At 36.2% G+C, this 25,460-nt stretch overlaps 1 protein-coding gene and 1 pseudogene across 12 annotated transcripts in view; one reads left to right on the top strand and one right to left on the bottom strand.

Moving 5' to 3' along the window:
* The window catches only part of LOC141373457 (uncharacterized), a 46,202-nt pseudogene extending 41,312 nt beyond the window's left edge, over positions 1-4,890 (top strand).
* Positions 4,891-5,343: 453 nt separating this feature from the next.
* HFM1 (helicase for meiosis 1) overlaps positions 5,344-25,460 on the bottom strand; it is a 127,290-nt gene continuing 107,173 nt past the window's right edge. For 11 of the 12 annotated variants that reach the window (XM_073896330.1, XM_073896329.1, XM_073896335.1 and 8 more), the window contains 6 exons: positions 24,726-24,829; positions 18,536-18,781; positions 11,708-11,798; positions 7,014-7,125; positions 6,767-6,921; positions 5,344-5,877 (listed from right to left, as the gene is read on the bottom strand). In XM_073896330.1, coding sequence (XP_073752431.1) covers positions 5,808-5,877; positions 6,767-6,921; positions 7,014-7,125; positions 11,708-11,798; positions 18,536-18,781; positions 24,726-24,829 — 778 coding nt within the window. In that variant the 3' untranslated portion in view covers positions 5,344-5,807. The remainder of the gene's footprint in view (positions 5,878-6,766; positions 6,922-7,013; positions 7,126-11,707; positions 11,799-18,535; positions 18,782-24,725; positions 24,830-25,460) is intronic. The other variant, XM_073896332.1, reaches the window with a different exon arrangement.

The following is a 25,460-nucleotide window of genomic DNA, read 5'->3' as shown; positions in this document are numbered from 1 at the left end:
TTCCTCTTTTCATTGTTTTTGGGTTGTTTTATGTTTGTCCTTTTTTTTTTGTTAATGTGAACTTCACTTAGTTGATCTTTTGATAACTTGCAACCTGAAAAATTTGTACTGCTAAAGTTTTAATAAACTTGAAATTAAAAAAATATTGTAGTAAAATTTGTTTAGATTAAAAAAATTTTAAGTTCTAAATGGTAAGAAGTTTATGTTGACAAACTAATCAATACAGAAACAAAACCCAAAATGATGACTTTATCGTGTGTGTATTTTCTAAAGGATTGAAGCCACCTACTGTCGTAAGGATGTGCTTCAGTGGGCAAAATGCTAATGTTGGCTGAATTTTCATTGTTATAGTTACGACATATGTGAGAGCAGGCTTATGCACATTTTTCTAAATTTTTCAGTATACTATGGGGTTTGGGTTTTTTTGTTTCATTCTGCTTTGCTTTGTTTTGTTTTGTATGTACAGAGTTTTAAGGCATACGTTAGTTTAGGGAAAGGTTTCTGAATTGAAATCTAAAAATAAGCAAGATAAAGATTGCTCTTTTGAATTATCGGCTTTTATTATGTTAATTAAAACAAAACTCTATAGAGCATCTAAGTGCCTCTCAAGCTACATAAAAAAATACCCAGTTGATGCATGGGAATTATAAAGATAATTTACACAGTTGGTGAAGAAAACAATCTATACTGAAAGGCAATTAAACAAGAGCAATATCACCATATTACACTTAAAATAGGAAATATACGTGCAGAAAACCAAGTAATCATCATTACTCTTATACTTGTCTTCTGGAATGGATTCTGATATTGCTTCCTTTCCTTTCCTTTCCACCTTAAAAAAAGTGCTTCTCACTCTTTAACATGCATGTAATCAGCTGGGGATCTTGATAAAATGCAGATTATGACTCAGAAGTTCTGGAGTGAACATTTTTTCATATGTCTGTTAGCCATTTGTATGTCTTCTTTGGAGAAGTGTCTGTTCATATCTTCTGCCCATTTTTTGACTTGATTATTTGTTTTTTGGGTGTTGAGTTTGAGAAGTTCTTTATAGATCTTGGATACCAGCCCTTTATCTGTAGTGTCATTTGCAAATATGGCTGGGACTGGAGGAGATTATGCTAAGTGAAATAAGTCAAGCAGAGAAAGTCAATTATCACATGGTTTCACTTATTTGTGGAACATACGGAATAGCATGGAGGACATTAGGAGAAGGAAGGGAAAAATGAAGGGGGGGAATCGGAGGGAGAGATGAACCATGAGAGACTATGGACTCTGAGAAACAAACTGAGGGTTCTAGAGGGGAGGGGGGTGGGGGGATGGGTTAGCCCCATGATGGGTATTAAGGAGGGCACGTACTGCATGGAGCACTGAGTGTTATACGAAAACAATGGATCGTGGATCACCACATCAAAAACCAATGATGTATGGTGACTAACATAACATAATAAAATTAAAAAAATTAACATTAAAAAAAAAGAAGTTCTGGAGTGAGGCCTAAGAACTTCAAACCCCAGCTTCAAGGAGTTTCTTGTGGCAAGGCCTTTAACTCCTGGCAGCCAGGAATTGACATGCTAAAAGATAATAAGAGCTAGGGTTTTCCTTTCTTTTTGTTTTGTTTGTTCCACTAACCAAAACCCACAATGAAATTCTTAGCTTAATTCTAAGCTTAGCTTGGGTTACTTCTCTTTGTCCTAACTTTCTCCTCACTGGTGTCTTCTCTATTCCCACAAAAGTAGTTCTTAAATATAGACACCTATTACAATCTAAGATGCCGCAGGTACGTGTTAGCCATATAATTCCTAGGCTACGGGTCCTCAAGGAGTGGTTCCCTACTATCCTTGATGAGGGTGTTTTCTAGAAATGGGGTCATGATAAAGAGATACTTTGTGTGACTTTACTAAGGATCCAAGGAGTAAACTGTGCTAAAACCTAAAAGAATGAATAATTCAGCAATCATTTCTATTTGGCTTTAGAATGCATTATAATACAATTTGTAAAATATTTATTTTCTAATTACATTTTACTTAAGGTAATATTTAAAAAGATTAATATGCTCCAACCATAAAACAACTAAGAGTGCTGATGAAGAGGGGACAGAGATAGAGCAATCTACCTGAAAGCATGAGGAAGTATATGTAGGAGGGAGGTCTAAGAGAAAATTTTTTCCATGGATGATACATCTATGGATAGTCGAATATTTGTCAAGGCCTATGCAACTTACTGCAATTCAAATATGATTTGCAAGGAAAGATTTTCCTTGACTCACACTTATGATGAGGTTATATCCTAATAAACCCATTCTAAGTTGAAAATACCATTAAGCCAAAAATGTATTTTATAAACCCAACCTACTGAACATCATAGCTTAGCCTAGCCTACCTTAAACATGCTCCCAACAATTATATTAGCCTACAGTTGGGCAAAATCATGTCACACAGAGCCTATTTTATAATAAAGTATTGAATATTTCATGTACTTTATTGAATACTGTACTGAAAGTAAAAAACAGATTGGTTGTAGGGGTACAGAATGATGTCAGTGTACGGGTTGTCTACCCTTGTGGTCCTGTGGCTGACTGGTAGGAGCAGCTCCCTGCTGCTGCCCAGCATTGCAACAGAGTAACCTATGCATACCACTAGCCTGAGAAAGATAAAAATTCACAATTGAAGTATGGTTTCCATTGAATGCATATCACTTTCACATCATCGTAAAGTTGAAAAACTTTAAGTCCAAACATTGTAAGTTGGGGACAGTCTGTACTGTATTATTTCACACCTTCCAATGGGTTAAAATACTGCTAACGATAGGTTGTTTTTTTTTTTTTAGTATGAACAACGACCATTTATGAGCACATATTATGCATCAGTCCCTAAACTAAGAGCTTACTATGTAGTGGCTTAGTCAATTCTCACTCCATACCTATGAGGTAAGTGCCATTATGCCAACACTAGAGGTGGGAAAAATAAAGTCTATTAAGGACATTTTATTTTATTTTATTTTATTTTAAAGATTTTATTTATTCATTTGAGAGAGAGAGAGAGCATAAGCAGGGGGAGAGGCAGAGAGAACCATCCAGGAGCCCTATTAGGGTTCTTTTTAATTGAAAAGAAAAAAAAAACCTGTCAAAAAAATTGAACCTAACAAAGATTTCTGTGAAAAGCTTTGTTGTTTGTTCATTTAAATACATTTAAAACTTTAGTTACAAAATGGAAACTGTAGGGTTATTCACTCATGGAAAGAATATCCAGTGACTGGACTCCTTTAAGTGGCCAGTCCATTTCTCAAGGACTTCCACTCATAATTTTCCAGGTAAACACAAAGTAAGGCATGTCTATTATAAAACTGTTAATTTGCCATTTGTTTTGATTATTTAGGAAATGAACCTACTCATGTATTTCCAAAATTGGCCTGATAAAGAGTACCCTGGAATCTTGTTAGAACTATAGAATTCCCACTCCCCTCTGCTTGGCAATTCTGAATCAGTAGCCCTTAGGTAAGGTCTAGGAATTTTTATATTTAATATATTTTCCACATGTTTCTTATGATCAGGTAAGTTTGGGAAACATTTGTCTGCCAAATAAAGCTCAGGTTTCTTAGCATCTGAAGTCCTCCACAGTCTGGCCTTAAGGTACATTTCAAACATCTCCTGCAGGGTCACCTGGGTGGCTCAATTGGCTAAGCGTCTGCTTTCAGCTCAGGTCCTGATCTCAGGGTCCTGGATCAAGTCTCAGTTGGCTAAGCATCTGCTTTCAGCTCATGTCCTGATCTCAGGGTCCTGGATCAAGCCCTGTGTCAGGCTCCCTGCTCAGTGGGGAGTCTGCTTCTCCCTCTTCCTTTGCCCCTCCCTGCTCCCTGCTTGTGCTCTCTCTCTTTCTCTCTCTCAAATAAATAATAAAAACAGACAAAAAAACACAAACATCTCCCACAACATTAACCTATGTTTAAAATTATCTATTCATTATTCCCCGAATAGATACTTTCCTCCTTTGGAGCTTGGCTCAAGCTCTTTCCTGTGCTAGAATGCCCTTCTTTCATGTATTTGTTCATCAAAATTGTATTCATCTTTCAAGGCTCAGCTCAAATTTTAACTTCACTACAAAGGATTCCCTGACTCCATGGTCAGGATTATGTTCTCTCTCCTATGAACTCCCAGAGCTCTTTAAACCTCTATTGCAGTGATTCTCAAGGTGTGATCCCTGGGCCAGCAATATCAGCATTACTTGGGCACTTGTTAGAAACGCACATTCTCAGGGTGCCTGGGTGGCTCAGTCGGTTAAGCGACTGCCTTCGGCTCAGATCATGATCCTGGAGTCCCGGGATCGAGTCCCACATCAGGCTCCCTGCTCGGCAGGGAGTCTGCTTCTCCCTCTGACCCTCTTCCCTCTCGTGCTCTCTATCTCTCATTCTCTCTCTCTCAAATAAAGAAATAAAATCTTTAAAAAAAAAAAAAGAAACGCACATTCTCAGGCCCCATCCCAGACCTACCAAGTCAGAAACCCTGGATATGGTGCCCAGCAATCTGTTTTCAAACAAGCCCACTGGATGATTGCAATGCATCCTGAAGCTTGAGAACTACTTCTCTAATGTATTCTATATTTTATTATTGCATTATTATATGTCCTAGTTTCTCTACCAGAATGTAAAGTAGGCTCCATGACAGGAAAAACAGTGTTTTTATCATTTGCCTCCTTTGCAGTACCAAGCACAATGCTTTTTGCTTAGCAGATCATAATAAGTCTTGCTGAATTAAATTGCTATTTCTTTAGTGTCAAAGTCTATGTATGCAAGATGAGCAGATTGTAGTGTATCAATTTTTCATTTTAATGGTGTTTAATAACCTTTAAAGGTTGTAGCATGATTGATTCAGATGCAAAAACATGCCAATTGTAAAGATGACTAAAATAAAGGAACTGGTTGCCCTTATTTTTCAACACATAATAAAGCTTCTTAGTTTTGTTTTAAGCTTTTTCTCCATGCTTAATATATATGATGCTTCATAAATGTTTACCAATGACAACAATGACAATCTTATCTAGAAGTTTCTCTTCTTCACTTCTCTTGTCTCTAAGGCTTTTATGCTTAAAGAAAAATTCCTAAAATTTCTTAAGTGGGCTTCAACTACACATGTATCTATAAATAAATTAAATAATAAACACTGCTTAGACTGCTTATATACTACTTATCAATAAATATAAATAAATTTGAGAACAAATTCATGGGAAAATAACATGAAATAGTGTTTGCCATAGTAAAAGTCAATGTAACAAGATTTTAGAATTCACCATACTGGAAAACAAGCCAGAGAACAATAATCCATATTGATTAGTGTTTCATTTATTATTATTTGAAGTTATGTAACAACAGGTTCTGACAGCCACTGGATTCTTAAAAATCTTTAGTAAAACAAAACAATATTGGTGAATAATCCATACAATAAATCGATTCACTGACCTAGCATTATTTGCTTTCATAGAATACCTTTCTTCTTAATACAAAAATGGTATTTTTATTGGTTCCTGTCAAAATCCAATCGAGATGCATTTAATAACCAAATAATTTCTAAATGCAACTTAATTTTCAGTTTAATGAAACAAACCCACTATAAAAGTGCTTTTCATGAAGTTACAGTAGGATAATAAATCAATCCAAAAAATTGGTGCAAATAAGTCAACAAAATTGATCAAATCCAAGAGAAAAAAAATTTGAACAATTATGAACTACTTTAAAAAAAAGAAAACGCATACTTTGTAATTGGGTGCATATATACCTTGTCTTATTAATATGAGATGAATTTTTTTTGGTTTGCTTTAGAAAATACCATCAAATATTCCCAGAAAAGATTTCATTTCATCAGCTTCATCATCAGGATGATACCTACTGGGGGGGAAAGCAAGTATAGAAATATATATAGATTGCTGAGAGGTTAATGTATCAAATGAACTTCAATATGCTATAACATAGTAAGAAGTCTGGGGGAAAATCAGACTTCATAAACTGTGAGAAGTAGGGATCCAGTCTCTTGGGTATTTCTTTAAAGTTTTTAAAAAGTAATGTCATTTAATCAGTGTGTGAACAAGTCTATAAACTTTGACTCTTCAAACGGGAGAGCGAAACTGCTAGTTATCCCTAGAAGTGACTAGCTGAGGGGGACCTGAGTAGACTTAATCTGACTTTTCACTGAACCTGTAGAATTGTAAAAGAACTGGTTGGCTAAAATACAACTGAACGTCTGAAAAATTAGCCAATCTCATTTGTATTTAAGTGATTTTACACTTTATATTATCAAAATGTTGTATTCAAATCAGTGAAACAAAGTTTACCAATACTGTATGTTTTAATTAAAAACATTAAACATATGTTCTCAAAAATTGAGATACTTAATATTATGAATCTTAAGGAGTTTAGGTCACCAGGGGTCTAAATATTCCATGTTTTTAAGTAAATAAAATGTTTAGATTCTGATCTTTAAAATAAACCAAGGAAAGGGATGCCTGGGTGGCTCACTCTTGATTTCGACTCAGGTCATGATCTTAGGGTCATGAGATGGAGCCTCGCACTGGGCTCCAAGCTGGGCAGAGAGCATGCCTGAGATTCTCTCTCTTCCTCTACCTCTGCCCCTCCCCTCCACTCTCTCTCATTCTCTATCCCTATAAAAAATAAAATAAAATAAAATAAAACAAAATAAACCAAGGAAAAAAGAATGCTGAATTTCTTCATAGAAAGTTCTTATTGGTATAGTCTTGAAATGTTTTTAAAGAATTCTTACCTGAAATCAATTTCCTCTTTACATTCACTGTTTCTAATAAAGAAATCCACTTTCTTAACAAAACATGAAGAATTTGGTATTTTTTCAGAGTGAGTAAAGCACAGCTTTTCAATTTCTGGTGACAGACTTTGTTGTTTTCTTTCTTGTAAATGAACCTATATTTTGAAGTTAACAGAAAAAAAGGCAATCATTGAAAGTTTAACTATTCAGGCAGAATTTAAAAGAAAAACAATGAAGTGCTTCTTACAATATTTGCATTTCCAGCTTGTTGAGGTAATTTTTTCAAGGAAGATGCATCAAACTTGAACACAGGAGAATTTGGTAAGTAAATATCTGGCTTCTCAGGTGATGAAACAAAACTAAAAATCAAAATTAATTATTTGTAAAATATGGCAAATAAGAGAAATAAACCATTCTAATTTAGATCAACAGTGATTCTTTTGGGAATATGATTAAAGTCTATCATATTTATTACCAAAAAAATTATGCTGTTTCTTAGATTCATGGAAAATTTGGTGTAGCTCCTTTCCTTTAGACAAAACACCAATTCCTATATTCCAAATTAGATAAGCAATAATTTTCTTTAAAATTGGGTCTTATGCTTAATTTTCTATTACCTAGCAGTCTGTAAATCTTTTCTAAACCCCACTTGGCTTAACTTTTAATCTCCTTTCCCTATTCTGGTCTCACTGTAGATAGATACCTTGACTTATCTTCCTATGTAAAACTACACTAGAATTCACCTTCAATCTTCTGTATTAAATTCATTCATTAAAAAACATTTATTATTCACTACCATATGTCAGATATTGTACTAGGAGCTAGGTATAAAGAGGTAAACAAATCCTCAGGGAGTTATTAGCATCTAGTAGAGGAGCAGACAATGAGTAAAAAATAAATATACATAATTATAGATCCTGAAGTGATATGAAGGAAATTAGCTGAGTAATATTACAGGAAATAGTGTGGAGACACAAACCCACTTTAAAAAGGTGGTCATGAATGCATGTCTCTCTGTGGAGGTGACAATTTAAGTTGACACTTACAGGCTAAAATATGACAGCCATGTAGGGAGTAAAAAGCAGTGGGTACAGGTAGTAGAGAAGTACATGTATTGATAGGCTTGGATCTTTTTGTCTTTGATTAAAGGCAAGGAATTAAAATAGTAAGAAGGGGTGTAAAATGAAAAGCATGACGCCTTTCCACTCCCAGTCCTCAGGTCCTACAGGCTTTCTTTCCAGTACCAACTTCTGGCACAATTCTTTCTTTAGAGGCTTCTTGATAAGGATTCCTTTTTAAATCTACTTATTTTCGGTTCATTACTTTTAAACTTTCCCTAAATTATCTATAGTTTCTAAAGGTATGGCTCACAAAACTGTCTATGTGCTTTGTTATTTTCCTACTTGTATCTTCCTACTTCCTACCTAATTTTTTTGCTTTACACCCACAGCTTTGTTCTATTTTGATGCTTCTCATCTGTTTATTCTGTATGACTCAGAGTTAGAACCAATGAATAGAAATAGCAAGAAGACAAATTTTAGGCCAATATTTTTAAAAGCTATTGAATGGTCTGAGAGATCCAAACATGGAACAAGCATGTTGGAGTGAATGAGCTCCAGCTGTTTTGGTAGAGATGGCATGAATACCTGCCGGTGATGTAGGATGGTGATTCAAATATCTGGTGGTGGGAAGACTAAACGATGCTTAAATTAAGCACCCTTCAGCTCTGGAATCCTCTGAAATCTGTGATTCTGTCATGCTGATAATCAGCAAAATGACTAAACAATAAAAAAATTACCAAAAGACACCACAAATTTCTTATATTTTAAACTAGGAGAAATAAATAATACTTAAGTAAATTAGACCCTGAACAAAAAGTTGTCAGTATTTCTTCTGGGGAAAGTTTTGGCTGTGTCTATAATTCCTCTCCATGACTTCTAATCAAGTCCAATATCCAGATGCACTTTGCATTTCTGCAAAAATACTTCAAGTTGAACATTTAAAAAAATTTTTTTTTACATTTTTTAATAGGTTCCACTCCCAATGCGGGGCTTGAACTCACAACCCTGAGATCAACAGTCGCATGCTCTACTGATTGAGCCAAACAGGCGCCTCAAGTTGAACATTTTTTAAATTATTATTTTCTTTTCCAAATGTCTATGTGTCCTATATTCTCAGATAACATCTTCATCTACCCACTTGCCATGTATTTTTCCCTCTTCCTCACCTACTGTATCCTATCAGTTGCTAAATCTAGTATGTGCTACGAAATGTTTCAAAAATCCAACTCTACTTCTCAGTTTCCATCACCTCTGCTCTAGTTTAGACCTCACCATAGCCTGCCTCTCGTTCTGGCCACCATGCCTCTCATGGTCCACCTTCTGCAACTCATTCTGTATATCATATCATATCACTATACATCATCTACAAATCACTAGAATAATTTTTGTCTTATCAAATTGTTTATCCTGTGCTTAAGTATCTTGGAAAGCTTCCTACAGCTTACATGGACATTAAAAACTAGGCTACAGCTGGAGGGGGGCTATAGATTATATCACATTTTATTTTATTTTATTTACTTACTTTAAAGATTTTATTTATTTATCTTTGTGAGTGCTCGCTTTGGCAGCACATATACTAAAATATTTATTTTTTTGAGAGAGCGAGAGAGTGAGAGTGCACCAGTGGGGGGAGGGGCAGAGGGAGAAGCAGACTCCCTGTTGAGCAAGAAGCCCAATGTGGGATTCGATCCCACGACTCTGGGATCATGACCTGAGCTGAAGGCAGACGCTTAACCGACTGAGCCACCCAGATGCCCAATTGTGTCACATTTTAAAAAATTAGGTCTTAAAATTTAAAAGTCAGGAGATGTCACAAATTCTAGATTCCTAGCGTTTTTTCTGAAAATCAGAATATTTGACAACACTAGACACTTATTTCCTACACAGCAACAACTGGTTAGAGCTGAGTAGTGGTTGATTCTTTTATTTATTTTTATTTTACTTTTTATTATTGAAGTATAATTGACATACAATGTTATATTAACTTCAGGTGTACAATTTACTGATTCAACAATTTTATACATTACTCAATGCTCACCACAATAAGTGTAGTTAGTCACCATCTGTCACCATACAATTTCATTACAATATTATTGATGATATTCCCCGTGCTGTAATTTTCAACCCTGTGACATTTATTTTCTAAGTGGAAGTTTGTACATCTTAATCCCCTTTATATGTTTTGCCACCCACCACTCCTCTGGTAACCATCAGTTTGTTCTGTGTATTTAAGAGTCTGTTTTTGTGTTTGTTTGCTCGTTTGTTTTGTTGTTTTTAGATTTCACATCTAAGTGAAATCACATGTCTGACTTACTTCACTTAGCATAATACCCTCTAGATCCATCTATGTTGTTGCAAATGGCAAGATTTCATTCTCTTTTATGGCTGAGTAGTATTATAGATATAAAAATATCTCACATCTTCTTTAGTCATTCATCTATTGCTACCCACAACTTGGATTGCTTCCATATCTTGGCTATTGTAAATAATGCTACAAAAACACAGGGGTGCATACATCTTTTCAAATTAGTGTTTCTGTTTTCTTTGGATAAATACCCAGTAGTAATTACTGGATTGTTCTACTTCTAATTTTCTGATGAAACTCCATACTGCTTTCCATAGTGGTTGCACCAATTTACATTCCAACCCACAGTGTACGAGTGTTCCCTTCTCTCTACAGTCTCACTAACACTTACTATTTCTTGTCTTTTTGATACCAGCCATTCTGACTTGCATGAAGTAATATCTCATGGTTTCGATTTGCATTTCCCTGATAATTAATGATGTTGAGCATCTTTTCATGTGTCCGTTGGCCATCTCTATGTCTTCTTTGGAAAAATGTTTATTTAGGCCGTCTGTCCATTTTTTAATCAAATTGGTTTTATGGTGTATGTTGTATAAATTCTTTATATATTTTGGATATTAACCCCTTATTGGATACATTATTTGCAAATAGCTTCTCCCATTCAGTAGGTTGTCTTTTTGTTTTGTTCATGGTGTCCTTTGCTGTGCAAAAGCTTTTTATTTTGGTCTAGTCCCAAATTATTTTTATTTGTGTTTCCCTTGCCTCAGGAGACATATCCATAAACATGCTGCTAAAATCGATGTCAAAGAGATTACTACCTATATGTTCTTTTAGGAGTTTTATGGTTTCAAGTCTTATACGTAGGTCTTTAATCCATTTTATTTTTGTGTATGATGTAAAAAAGTGGTCCAGTGTCTATTTTTGTGCCAGGACCATACATTTTGATTACTATAGCTTTGTAGTATATCTTGAAATTTGGAATTGTGGTATCTCCACAGTTGGGCCTTTTATATGGGACACTCTTCAGTTGGCTTTGGCTCACCAAATCCTGAAGGCAGTTTGAGTTTGTAACCCATACCTACTGGATATGGTAAAGTTGTCTAAATACAACATTCAAGACTCTTTAGAATCAGACCTCAGCACTCAGCCTTAATGCTGTGGCCATATTGACGCTTTACTGACCCTTGAGCATGAGATGCCTTTTCAAGCCTTATACCTTTACACATGCTTCTTTTGCCTGGAATGCCTTATCCTCCTCTTTTCCACCTGTCAATCTCCTATTCAGTTTTCAAGTTTTTTGAAAAGTAAAAATTCCTGCGCTCCAGCCCCAGAGACCATGATTTGGTAAGTCTAGTGTAGGGCCCAGGAATGTGCATTTTTAATACATTTTAATACTTTTGAAGTAGGTGGTCTGTCAATAGCACTTTAAGAAACACAGCTCTAAAAATAAGAAGGTTCAGGTTGGCTAATACCTTATAGCTTCTTTGACATCTAATAATTTAATCCCCATCTCCAATTATGTGTCAGGAGGATATACAATTGTAAAGTATTCCAAACCAAAATTCTAAAACTTGCCTTTTTGCCATTTCTCCTTGGAATTTGCTTTTTGACTCTTGGAGGAATATCTTACTTCCCCTGGTACTTGAACTCAAAGTGTTTCCAAATCCTGTGTAAAGAGATAACATTTTGAAATTAAATGCCAGGAAACAGATGAATGGATCTTTTCAGAAGTTCTACAAGGACTCTCTCTAACAGATATGATTTGATTAAAGAAGAATGAAAAATTCTTCTCAATAATAAAATTTAATTTACATAGAGAAATAAGGGAGCAAAGCTAAGGGAGTAAAACTATAAACACATATGTTAGTTTATTAGTCACTATACTAAAAGGTCCCCAAACCACTTTTACTTACTCATTTTAACTCATGTAAATGTTCAAGTTGAATTTCATTCAATATTTTCAATGATCTGCATTCAATTAAGTTCATTTAAAGTGCTCTATACATGGCACTTATGGAGACTGATTTTCCCAATGTCAAAGTTATGCCCTCACATGATTAGGTTACCTCAAAGAATCAGTACGAACTGCCTCTTAAATTTCTATACACATAACTTTTAACTTTGAGGTAGGGACTAGTAGCTGTCCATTGATACAGGAAATTGTGCCTACTGACTCCACATCATAGATTTCCTGGCCTATTTTCTGAAGGTGGTCAAATCCTATTCCATCTGGAAGGAATAATAGCTCTTAGGTATTTCTTAGAATCCTGAAACAATAATATTTCAACTTCTAATTGCTTCCTTTAAAAAGATTTTTTAAGAGAGCATTGGGGTGGGATACATTAAGAGGTAACTATAATTCTGAGGTACTGATTTCCTCCTGTCAGCCATCATGGGACAGAGTATCTCCAATTTGCTGTCTTCTCATATACTTAGCAGGATTTTAATTTTCTGTTTTAGTGACATAGAGCAAATCTGCCAGTAATTCAGAAAACGAAGTCCCATTATTTTGGGGTTGTAAATGACTTAAATACAATATCTAGCATAGAAGAAACTAATCCTTTCCTATTGTTTATTTATGCCTGAAAAAAATCAATATGTCTATGAGAAATAAAAGGTGTCTTTCATTTTCCTGATAGTGGATGAATACTTTTTTAAAAATGGGAGTAATTTTAGGGATGCCTGGGTGGCTCAGTTGGTTGGGTGTCCAACTCTTTTTTTTTTTAAATTTTATTATGTTATGTTAGTCACCATACAATACATCATTAGTTTTTGATGTGGTGATCCATGATTCATTGTTTTTGTATAATACCCAGTACTCCATGCAGTATGTGCCCTCCTTAATACCCATCACCGGGCTAACCAATCCCCCCTCCCCCTCCCCTCTAAAACCCTGTTTCTCAGAGTCCATAGTCTCTCATGGTTCATCTCTCCCTCCAATTCCCCCCTGCTCATTTTTCCCTTCCTTCTCCTAGTGTCCTACATGCTATTCCTTATGTTCCACAAATAAGTGAAACCATATGATAATTGACTTTCTCTGCTTATTTCACTTAGCATAATCTCCTCCAGTCCCATCCGTGTTGATGTAAAAGTTGGGTGGTCATCCTTTCTGATGGCTGAGTAATAGTCCATTGTATATATGGACCACATCTTCTTTATCCATTCATCTGTTGAAGGGCATCTCGGCTCTTTCCACAGTTTTTCTATTGCGGACATTGCTGCTATGAACATTGGGATGTATATGGCCCTTCTTTTCACTACATCTGTGTCTTTGGGGTAAATACCCAGGAGGACAATTGCTGGGTCATAGGGTAGCTCTATTTTTAAATTTTTGAGGAACCTCCACACTGTTTTCCAAAGTGGCTGTACCAACTTGCATTCCCACCAACAGTGTAAGAGGGTTCCCCTTTCTCCACAACCTCTCCAATATTTGTTGTTTCTTTCCCTGTACATTTTTGCCATTGTAACTGGTGTAAGGTGGTATCTCAGTGTGGTTTTGATTTGAATTTCCCTGATGGCTAATGATGATGAACATTTTTTCATGTGTCTGTTAGCCATTTGTATGTCTTCTTCAGAGAAGTGTTTTTTTTCATATCTTCTGCCCACTTTTTGACTTGATTATTTGTCTTTTGGGTATTGAGTTTGAGAAGTTCTTTATAGATCTTGGATATCAGCCCTTTATCTGTAGTGTCATTTGCAAATATCTTCTCCCATTCTGTGGGTTGCCTCTTTGTTTTGTTGACTGTTTCCTTTGCTGTGCAGAAGCTTTTTATCTTGATGAAGTCCCAAAAGTTCATTTTTGCTTTTGTTTCACTAGCTTTTGGAGATGTATCTTGAAAGAAGTTGCTGTGGCCGATGTCAAAGAGGTTACTGCCTATGTTCTCCTCTAGGATTTTGATGTATTCCTGTCTCACATTGAGGTCTTTCAACCACTTTGAGTTTATCTTTGTGAATGGTGTTAGAGAATGGTCAAGTTTCATTCTTCTGCATGTGGCTGTCCAATTTTCCCAGCACCATTTATTGAAGAGAGTGTCTTTTTTCCATTGCATGTTTTTTCCTGCTTTGTCAAAGATTATTTGACCATAGAGTTGAGGGTCCATATCTGGGCTCTGTATTCTGTTCTATTGGTCTACATGTCTGTTTTTGTGCCAGTACCATGCTGCTTGGTGATTACAGCTTTGTAATATAGCTTGAAATCGGGCAATGTGATGCCCCAGCTTTGTTTTTCTTTTTCAACATTTCCTTGGTGATTTGGGGTTTTTTCTGATTCCACAGAAATTTTAGGATTGTTTGTTCCAGCACTTTGAAAAATGTCATTGGAATTTTGATTGGGATGGCGTTGAAGGTATAGATTGCTCTGGGTAGCATAGACATTTTAACAATGTTTATTCTTCCGATCCACAAGCATGGAATATTTTTCCATCTTTTTGTGTCTTCTTCAATTTCTTTCATGAGTGTTCTGTAGTTCCTAGAGTATAGATCCTTTACCTCTTTGGTTAGGTTTATTCCGAGGTGTCTTATGGTTTTTGGTGCTATTGTAAGGGGAATCATTTCTCTAATTTCTCTTTCTACAGTTGCGTTGTTAGTGTATTAAGAAAGCAACTGATTTCCATTCATTGATATTGTATCCTGCCACATTACTGAATTGCTGTATGAGTTCTAGTAATTTGGGGATGGAGCCTTTTGGGTTTTCCACATAAAGTATCATGTCATCTGCGAAAAGAGAGAGTGTGACTTCTTCTTTGCCAATCTGAATACCTTTTATTTCTTTTTGTGGTCTGATTGCTGTTGCTAGGACTTCTAGTACTATGTTGAACAATAGTGGCGAGAGTGGGCATCCTTGACGTGTTCCTGATCTTAAGGGAAAGGCTCTCAGCTTTTCCCCATTGAGGATGATATTCACTGTGGGTTTTTCATAGATGGATTTTATGAACTTGAGGAATGTTCCCTCTATCCCTATACTCTGAAGAGTTTTAATCGGGAAAGGATGTTGTATTTTGTCAAATGCTTTTCCTGCATCAACTGAGAGGGCCATATCGTTCTTCTCTCTCCTCTTATTAATGTGTTCTATCACATTGATTGATTTGCGAATGTTGAACCACCCTTGCATCCCGGGAATAAATCCCACTTGGTCGTGGTGGATGATCCTTTTAATGTATTGTTGTATCCTATTAGCTAGGATTTTGTTGAGGATTTTGGAATCCATATTCATCAGGGATATCAGTCTGAAATTCTCCTTTTTGATGGGGTCTTTGCCTGGTTTGGGGATTAAGGTAATGCTAGCCTCATAGAATGAGTTTGGAAGTTTTCCTTCTGTTTCTATTTTTAGAAACAGCTTCAGTAGAATAGATATTATTTCTTCTTTGAATGTTTGGTAGAATTCCCCGGGGAATCCATCAGGCCCTGGACTCTTGTTTTTTGGGAGGCTTTTGATCACTGCTTCAATCTCGTTACTGGTTATTGGCCTATTCAGGTTGTCAATTTTTTCCTGTTTCAGTCTTGGCAGCTTATAGGTTTCCAGGAAGGCCTCCATTTCATCCAGATTGCTCAGTTTATTGTCATATAGTTGTTGATTTCCAATAATTGTTTCTATTTCCTTGGTGTTAGTTGTGATCTCTCCCCTTTCATTCATAATTTTATTAATTTGGGTCCTTTCTCTTTTCTTTTGGATAAGTCTGGCCAGTGGTTTATCGATCTTATTAATTCTTTCAAAGAACCAACTTTTAGTTTCGTTGATCTGATCTACTGTGTTTCTGACTTCTAATTCATTGACCTCTGCTTTAATTTTAATTATTTCTCTTCTAATGCGTGGCTTAGGCATCGTTTGTTGCTTTTTCTCTAGTTCTTTAAGGTGTAGAGTTAGTTGGTGAATTCGGGATTTTTCTATTTTTCTATTTTTTTGAGTGAGGCTTGGATGGCTATGTATTTCCCCCTTAGGACCACCTTTGCAGTATCCCATAGGTTTTGGACCAATGTGTTTTCGTTCTCATTGATTTCCATGAATTGTTTAAGTTCTTCTTTGATTTCCTGGTTGACCCAAACATTCTTGAGCAGAGTGGTCTTTAGCTTCCAAGTGTTTGAATTTCTGCCAAATTTTTTCTTGTGATTGAGTTCCAGTTTTAAAGCATTGTGGTCTGAGAATATGCAGGGAATAATCTCAATCTTTCGGTATTGGTTGAGACCTGATTTGTGACCCAGTATGTGGTCTATTCTGTAGAAAGTTCTATGTGCGCTCGAGAACAATGTGTATTCTGTTGTTTTAGGGTGGCATGTTCTGTAAATATCTATGAAGTCCATCTGGTCCAATGTATCATTCAAAGCTCTTGTTTCCAAGTTGATTTTCTGCTTAGATGATCAGTCCATTGCTGAGAGTGGAGTATTGAGGTCTCCTAAAATTAACGTATTGTTATCAATATGACGAATGTTCATTTCATTCCCCAGATTAGGGAAGTTCTCAGCTACGATTTGCTCAAATACATCTTCTAGTCCTCTCTCTCTCTCTCCACTCCCTCCAGGATTCCAATTATTCTGACACTGGAACGCTTCATGGTGTCACTTATTTCTCTGATTCTATTTTCATGGATTCTGAGTTGTTTTTCCCTGGCCTCCTTTTTTCCCTTTTTATCTATTATATTGTCTTCCAGGTCGCTTATTCATTTTTCTGCCTCACTTACCCTAGCTGTTGGATTATCTAGATTGGATTGGATATCATTGATAGCATTTTTAAGTTCTGCCAATTCAGATTTCATTTCTGCCCTTAGAGACTCTGTGTTGCCATTAATTGATTTCTCCATTCTAGCCATTGTCTTCACAGTTGCTAGCCTGAATTCCATCTCCGATATCTTGGTTATATCTGCATCCATTTGTAAATCTGCGGCATAAGTCATAATCTCTGAGTCTTTTCTATTTTGGGGGCTCCTCCTCCTAGTCATTCTGTTGATAGGTGTTTGAGGGAATGTATAGAGTCCAAATTATTGACCAGAAGCCAAGCAAGATGCACCTGTTTTCTAGGGACTTTAGGGTTGCTGGCCTCTTGTTTTCCCAGCCTGTCTTCTGCGGGAGGGGCCTGCCATACTGTTACTCAGGCAACCTTTTTGGGCAGAGTTGCCCTGCCCCCCTGTGGCAGGGGATGGGCTCAGCAGGAATCAGTTTTTGGGGCTTTTGTTCTCTGACGGCTTTCCCTGGTGGCTTTCCGTGTCTTTTCCGCGAGTCAGAGCAGAAGAGACCGTTTCCAACCCTCTGCCTCAGAGCAGAGAGACCACAGTCTGTTCTTCAGTGAGCTCTCCAGGCCATACCATCTCCGTTTCTGTCTGTGCTGCTATAAACTGCAGCAGCCTGGGTTGTTAGCCCCTCCGCAGAGCCCCCTGTCCTGCCTCCAGATCGGGGCACGTCTCTGCCCTTTGTGCTTCTAAAACCGCCAGCCGCCCCCAGATCGCACGGTCAACCCAGCCGCTCGGGGTTTCCACCCCAGGGGCTGCCCTAAAGTCCTTTCCCCGCCACTACCGGTCTGCGAGTCTGTGCCCCGTCCCCAGCGTGCGAGGCTGTCGCTCATTGGCGGTGTAGGATCCCCATGGCCAGGCACCGTACCGCTGCCATTTATCCTCCAATATCTGCCCTCAGAATCACGGCTCGCCGCTTCATACTTTGAAACCAACCACCTGCGATATTCTTTTTGTAGAGATCCAGATCTTCTTACATCTCTGGCTGGTTTCATGGGTGCTCAGAGTGGTCTGGTAGATATTCAGCTCAATTCCGGAGACCCGTTGAAATAAGGTCCCCTACTCCTCCACCATCTTTCCTTCCCTACCATGTATATACTTGAATGTGGGCGTCCAACTCTTGATTTGGCTCAGCTCATGATCTCAGGGTCATGGGATCAAGCCCTGTGTGGGGCTGTGTGCTCGGTGCAGAGTCTGCTTGTCGCTCTCCCTCTGCTCCTCCCTCACTCATGCATGTGCACGCACTCTCTCTCTTTCTCTCTCTCTCAAATACATAAAATCTTTTTTAAAAAATGGAATAATTATGTCCTTCACAAACATTAGCAAATTATGTGTGATCACAGAATTGAAAGCTGGATAGTCTGTTTTATGAGGGAAAATTCAATAAACATTTTAAACATTTTTTATTTAAATAGAGTTTTTAACAAGATAGGGGAGCAACAGAAGAGGAAAAGCTCATATACTACATCATTATCATGGAATAACCTTGACCTCTGTCCTTAGGAGGAAATGTGATTTATGGAAGGGTCACATTTTCAGTTTTGCTAAAAATCACAATCTTAACAAACCAAAGCTAATTAAGCAAACACATAAAAAAGGCAAAGAAAATTAGTCCCAGAAACTGAACTGAAAAATATTCAAAGAATTTCTCATGAAATTATTTCATGCTAATAGACAATTTTACCTGATGTTTTTGTCTTCTCAGTACTGGCTGAAAAACTGGTAACTTCTAATAAGTTCTCATCATCAAAATCATCCCAAACTTCATCTCCCAATTCAAAGTTCACATCCAAAACTTCTGAGAATGGAGCATTATTTTTATCCACATCTGTCAAATTCTGGTTTCCAGATGCATTAAGATGTCTGTTGAATAGCACTGTTTGAGGGGCTTTCTCATCTGAAGTTGTAGGATAGTTCCATCTAGAGAAATCTGTCATGTGTATGTATAAAAGAGGAAAGGTACTTTTTAAATCATTAACATCATTTTCCATTGATATATCAAATACATCTTTCAACTACTAAACTGAAGTTTGAATAGTAGTTTTCAAAGTATTGGGTCAAGCATTGTTGAATATTGTTTTCAACCAATTCTATTTACTGTATTACATATACTGATAGTTGCATTTAATTTAATTTTCAGTGGATTCTTTTAGAGATAATTAATTTTCCCTCTTAATTCCTATATGAGAATAATTTTACTCTAAAATGAATTTTATAATTTCTAAAATGGTCTTCCTTCCTCCAGCTCTTCTCCCTGCCAAAAAATCTTCAGTGTTATCCATTGTTTATAGCCTGGGCTTAGGGCCAGACTACCTGGGTGAAAATTCTACTTCTCTCACTTACTAGTTGTATGATCTTAGACAAGTAATTTAAAGTCTCTGAGCCTTGTTTTCTCCTCTGCAAAATGAGAATAATAGTAACTATTTCAGAAGATTGTTAGAGGGAATAAATGCCTTTAGGTTTGCAGTTTTCCATAGCAGTGTGCTAATAAATGTTTAATAACTGCTTCTCTAAAAAATGTATGCATATATATACTTGCATTTATTATATGTATTTATTATAGGTAAAGGATATGTAGCACACAATTTACAAATAATAATAAAATATATAGCATGCTTAATTGTAAATTCCATTTATTTGATTTTCACCAAATGTTTCCATTGAGTTTTGCCAAACTCCTGTATCTGTAGCCAACCTATGGTTGCAATTAACAAATGAATATAGTTCTCACATGAATGTTGCTTGACATTCTTGTTGACTGTAACAACTAAGATGAAAGTAAAATAACAGAGAAAGATATTGGGACTTGACTCAGTCATTAGGCAACTCCTTTGCTAAATTAGACAATAGTTTTCAAATACTAGAAGAATATTCCCTCACCTTTTTGTGCTATTCACAATGTAATAGCTATAGGCACAATATACTGTTAAATTTAATCTACACTATTAACATTTTTCCATCACTTTCATAAGTCTAAGCAATAAATCAAGTCTTAATATGCAGTGTTTGCTGATTTCCATGGTATAAATATTCCCATTATGATTAATTTCAAGCTACCAGTGTGACATCTCTGAACATGAAGTTGAGAAGAAATGCATAGTAGCACACCATTATATAGTATTTCCACCATAGAGATACAAATAAAAAGGCAAATAATCTCAAGAACACAGATAACAGTAATATGTAGTAGAACAATTAGGAAGTGATTAGTTTTGAATATTTACAGTCTTTGTTTTTAATTATTTAACTGAAAGTTTATATAATTAAACTTTTAATAATGGCTGAAAGATTACCAAGAATTTAAAAATCATCTCTCACAAGCCAGCACAAGCTTGCTCCAGGTGTACCACTGAGTTTCCTTCATTTAAAATATTCTCTGTACTTTTCTTCACCTAGCCAAATTGTCCTTTATCCTTCAATTATACCTACAACTCCAGTTCATATTATTCTACTTTTGTTCATTGATATACACACAATATATATACTAAAAATAGAAGCAGGTACAAAGTGTAATGGAAATGCAAAGGGAACAGGACCTAAATCTACAATGGAAGTCATAGTGGACACCTCTAAGGTAGTAAAATGGTAAAGAAGGTAACATTGGAATTTGAGCTTGGTAGAACTGTGACTGTGGAGCAGGGCAAAGGGGAAGGCAAGATACTCCATGAGAGGAGGACAGCATGTGAAAGACATGGCAGTATGGGAGACCAGAGAATGTTTGGAGAACTATGTTTTCAGGATTTCTGGAGCACAAAGTAGGAGAAGAAGGGCTCATTGAGCCTGCACAGGAAGTTAAGTGCCAGATTATGTTGATGCTTAATTTCCATGTTAAGGAATTCGCTTTTTTTCCTCCCTTGTAGGCAATGGATAACTACTGAAGATATTTTAGCAAGAGGTTTACATGATCAGAGATACCTGTTAGATTCCCCAGAATAGTTATGGATGGGATGATAATGAGACTGGAAGCAAAGAGAAAAGTAAGACGGCTACTGCAATAAATGAGAGACAATGAATGTCTGAGCTAAAGCATCAGCAGAAGGGACAGAGAAGAACAGATATGAGAGATGCTTAGGAGGCAAAACAGATAGGACTTGGCAATTACTTGCATGTAAGTTAAGATACTTAGGATGACTCTTTTCCCACCTTTAGCAGTTTGGAAAAGAAGAGGGTTCATTCACTGACCTAAGGAGAAAAGAAAAGGAGCAGTGTGAGGTACAGAGAAGATAGAAAGAGTTCAAATGTTGATATGTTAACTTTTAGGTGGATAGATCCAGAAAGGTGACTGTATAAATGGGTCAGGGGTTAGACACAAAGAAACAGATGGCAAATGCAGATGTAGAAATTGTAGTAATTGTAGACATGGACTTGGGTGACATTGTAAAAGAAAAGTTTATAAAGTGAGAAGAATAAAGAAGCAAAAAAGAATCCTCTTGCAACATCAACAGGAAAAAAAGCCCAAGCATTTCAAGAAGTAGTAGGAGAACCAACAGAACGGTTTAACTGAAACCAAAGGAGAGATTTCCAAAAGGAGGGAAATACCAGATGTGTCAAATATCTACAAAGGTCAAAGAAAATAAAAGTTGAAAAGAGTTCACTGAATTCAGTACTTAGGAGATCACTAACTGGTCTAAGCAAAAGCAGTTTCAAAGGAGTAAGAACCCAAATTTTAGTGAATGAAAAAATGACTAGGAGGTAAGGACATGAGCACAGTGAGTATAAACTGCCTTTTGAAGAATTTTTGTTTTGATGGGAGAGCAAGACATTAAAGTATATAAAGACTCTGGTGATTCTGTTCTTTGCCTGACACATTTTCCCTTCTTTTAATAGGAATACCTTTCCTGTCCTTTGGGGAAACTGCCTCCACCCATTCCATGTGACCCTGGTGAGGATGTCATTCATGGTACCCTAGCCTCCAGGGCTACAGCAGAGGAATGCATGACCCAATCCCCAGGTTACAGGGTTTGATGGAGAGATGAATACAAGACTCAACTGAGGCCATTTAGAATGAACTCTGCTCTGCCAAAGCTAACAGGAAAGACTGTATTTCTACTGAGACTGTTCAACTGGGAAGATGTAAGTTAGGGCCCACCTGCCACGTGAAAAATCCTGTTGAAAAAAATAAAGCCAATTAGTAACAGGCATAGCTAAAAGACTGAGAGAAAGCCAGAGACATGACTGAAATTATTTGAGTATCTGGATCTAGCAAGATAAAAGCCAGATGCATGTCTGGACTTACAAGTTTACATGAATGGTCTCCTTTTTTGTGTGATTAAGTCACTTTGAGTAGAATTTCTGTCACTTACAACCAGAACGGTCATGACTATCTTGATGAGGATAGGGAGCTGAAGAAGGAAGAGACTTGAGCATATTTATATGTCAAAGAGAAATAGGGAAGAGAGATTGAAAATATGGAAAAAAGGAGAGGGGTAATTGATGTCCTAAAGCCCCAAGGGAGGTAGGATTAGAAACATTAAAACTATAGGTGGAGAGATAAACCTTGAATAGAAGAAAAGAGAATTCTTCTTTAAGGAAAGATACAGAGACAGAAATATACAGTTGCAGGGTAGAAAGTTGAAAGAGTTCATATAGATTTGATTTTCAATTCTCTACTGATAACTAAAAGTCAATTTCATTTTATAGAAATGGCACTGAACTGGGAATCAGGAGATACAGAATCTATTTCTGGCCCTGCCATTAATTAGATATGTGATTTTAGGCAAGTCATTTAATCTCTCAGAGTCTCGGTTTCTTTCACTATAAAATGAGAAATTGCACAAAGGTCCCTTACAATTTAAATTTTATGATTCAACACACTTTCTCATATGATTTCTGATATTTTTTCTTTTTCTCATTTTTCTTTTTCCTTTCTTGAAATTGGAATACAGACGATAAAAATTGGCATGTTTTTCTTAAAACATTCTCTAGAGCAATATTTGAATACAAATAAAGTATGTTTTGCCACCAAAAACTAATGTGTGAAAAGTATAATGAATACACTCGATTACTACTAATAATTGTACCAGATACTATGCTAAGAGCTTTATGTGTGTTATCTCATCTAATACTAAAATCCCTAAAACATAAGCAGATGAGGGAATTGAGATAAAGTGGGTAGATACATTACAAAAGGTGACACAACTACTAAGTGGCTAGAATTTGAACCTAGACAGATTATTCTAAGCATTTTTTTTTTTAGTAACCTCCCAGCCCAACATGGGTCTTGAACTCACAACCCTGAGATCAAGAGTCACATGCTCTACCAACTGAGCCAGCCAGGCACCCCAAACAGATTATTCTAGATCCTGTGAATTTAACCACTTACTACACAGCTTCTTAAAAAAAAAAAAAAAAAAAAAGTGACCATTTTCAGTAAAACAGGGATACAATTATCATTAGGGGTTAAAGTATCTAGATAAGACTTCAATATCATAATATAAATTGGATTTGGAACAGGGGATAGGAAAGAAATAAAAGTAGGAAAACTATGTAAAGTCAGCATGAAAGGGGGCGCCTGGGTGGCTCAGTCAGTTAAGCGTCTGCCTTCAACTCAGATCATGATCGCAGGGTCCTGGGATCGAGCCCCACATTGAGCCCTGCATCAAGCCCCGCATCAGGCTCCCTGCTCAGTAGGGAGCCTGCTTCTCTCTCTCCTCCCCACTTGTGCTCTCACTCTCTCTTGCTATCTGTTTCTCTCTCTCAAATAAATAAAATCTTAAAAAAAAAAAAAAGGACAGCATAAAAGTAAGCAGAGGAATAAACTGTGGTATGTAGAATGGCAGGGAACAGAGCAGAACAAGGAGTAAGTTGGAGGGCTATAGGTTGAAGAGAGAGAGAAATTAAGGAGTTGACAATTCTAACACTTCTCTCCATGTTGTAATGATATCAGACTTTGAGCAAGTTGGATAAATGCTCTGATACTCTAAGTGAGCTTAGGGGACTTTTCTTGTTCTTATTTGGGCCTAAGAGGTGGTGGGTACTCCAGCCCTTGCCTACTTAAGATCTTAAATTATGGCTAGAGGAAGCATAAAGTGACAGAATGAAGGAAAGAGTTGTCAATAGATGCTAAGGCCACACACATGAAATTATTTGTGGAAAACCCCAAGTTTACCATTTCTACATACAGCAACAGAAACAAACAATTCTATGGCCAGGATTATTTCTCACACATTTTAACAGACTGGCTATTAATGGCACGACCCAGACAAATGATGCTAGTAATAACAGGATCCAGAGTAATGATGAACTGGTCCCAGGGTTGAAGAATTATATGCATTATCTCATTAATTAAATGATTGACACAGATAAAAAGCAAATCTAGATTACATATGAGCTATATCCCATAAATTAGGTTATATTCTCATATTATCAGAGGAATTTGTAAGAACCATATTAGAAACTGGAGAGGTATTAAAGGTCATCTAATTTAATCCCCTAATTTTATAGATAAGACTAAGACCTAAAGAAATTAAATAATTTTTCCAAGATCACACAGCTATTTTGTAAAACTGGACAAATTTTATAAACATAAAATTATTTTAAATAATTTTAAAGACATATAAAAGTAATAGTTCAGCATTTTAATACTTTATATATCTCCAGGTCCCTTATTTTCTCAGTTTTTCCTCATACTATCTTTAAATAAAAATAGTCAACACAATGTAAGGAAGAGACTTTTAAAAAAAATCTATGACAAACATAGTAAGTCCATCTGAAATAACAGACCTAAGAATTTGAAATTGGCCCAACAACCCAGGAGAAAAATGTTGCAAGTTAATAATCATAGTAATTTCAGATGTTGGTTTTTCAATAACATTGTCATTCTGAAGTAATGATAAACCATTTTCTCTTTCAAGGCAATATCAATGGTAATTCACCTTTGTCTTGATATTCTGATGGTTCTTGTTGAACTTTTGCACAGGTTTCACGCTGATCCCTCTGCTCCATTATAGACAATTCAGGTATGTTTAAACACTCTGACCTTCATAAAGATAAATAAAACCATAAAATATTAAATATTAAAATTAATCTGAATTTGAAAACCACTTATTCATATAAATAAAAAAGAAAGGGTTCATCTTTTCAACACTTCTATGATAAAATGCATTAGCCTGGGGTAGTAAAGGGTAAAAAAATAGGTGTTTATTGGAAGCAAGATACTTAGTCATCTATACATGACCCAAATATGTAGTTATTTGCTATCTGTGTATAGCCTTAAAAATCTATTGCTAATGCTACTTTCAATTAGATAACAAAAGCTAGGATCTCTTGAAGTAGTGTTGGCATCTATTCTGATTGGTCAGTGGCTGTTCTGTACTGTTTGTTAAGTATATTAAATGTCATCCCTGCATATAGAATACCCTTATCTGGAAGGGAAATGACATATACTATTACCTTCTAGGCATCATGGTATAGGAAAAGAATGCTGAGTTATCATTTAGGGCCTTCTGCTTAATAACTAGGAATATGAGTTTTGGTTATTTTATCTATAAAATGGGATAGAAATACCTCATTTTATGATCCAGGTTGTGGTTAAGGTCAAAAGAGATAATACAGAAATGTGCAATTTTTAAAATGTAAATTATTTTATAAATATGAAGTGTTATTGATAT

The sequence above is a fragment of the Callorhinus ursinus genome, unplaced genomic scaffold (genome assembly GCF_003265705.2).
Source record: "Callorhinus ursinus isolate GAN/ISIS: 27379988/994484 unplaced genomic scaffold, GSC_fseal_2.0 scaffold9, whole genome shotgun sequence".
In the NCBI taxonomy this organism is placed as follows: domain Eukaryota; kingdom Metazoa; phylum Chordata; class Mammalia; order Carnivora; family Otariidae; genus Callorhinus; species Callorhinus ursinus.
This window is presented reverse-complemented; position numbering and strand designations above follow the sequence as displayed.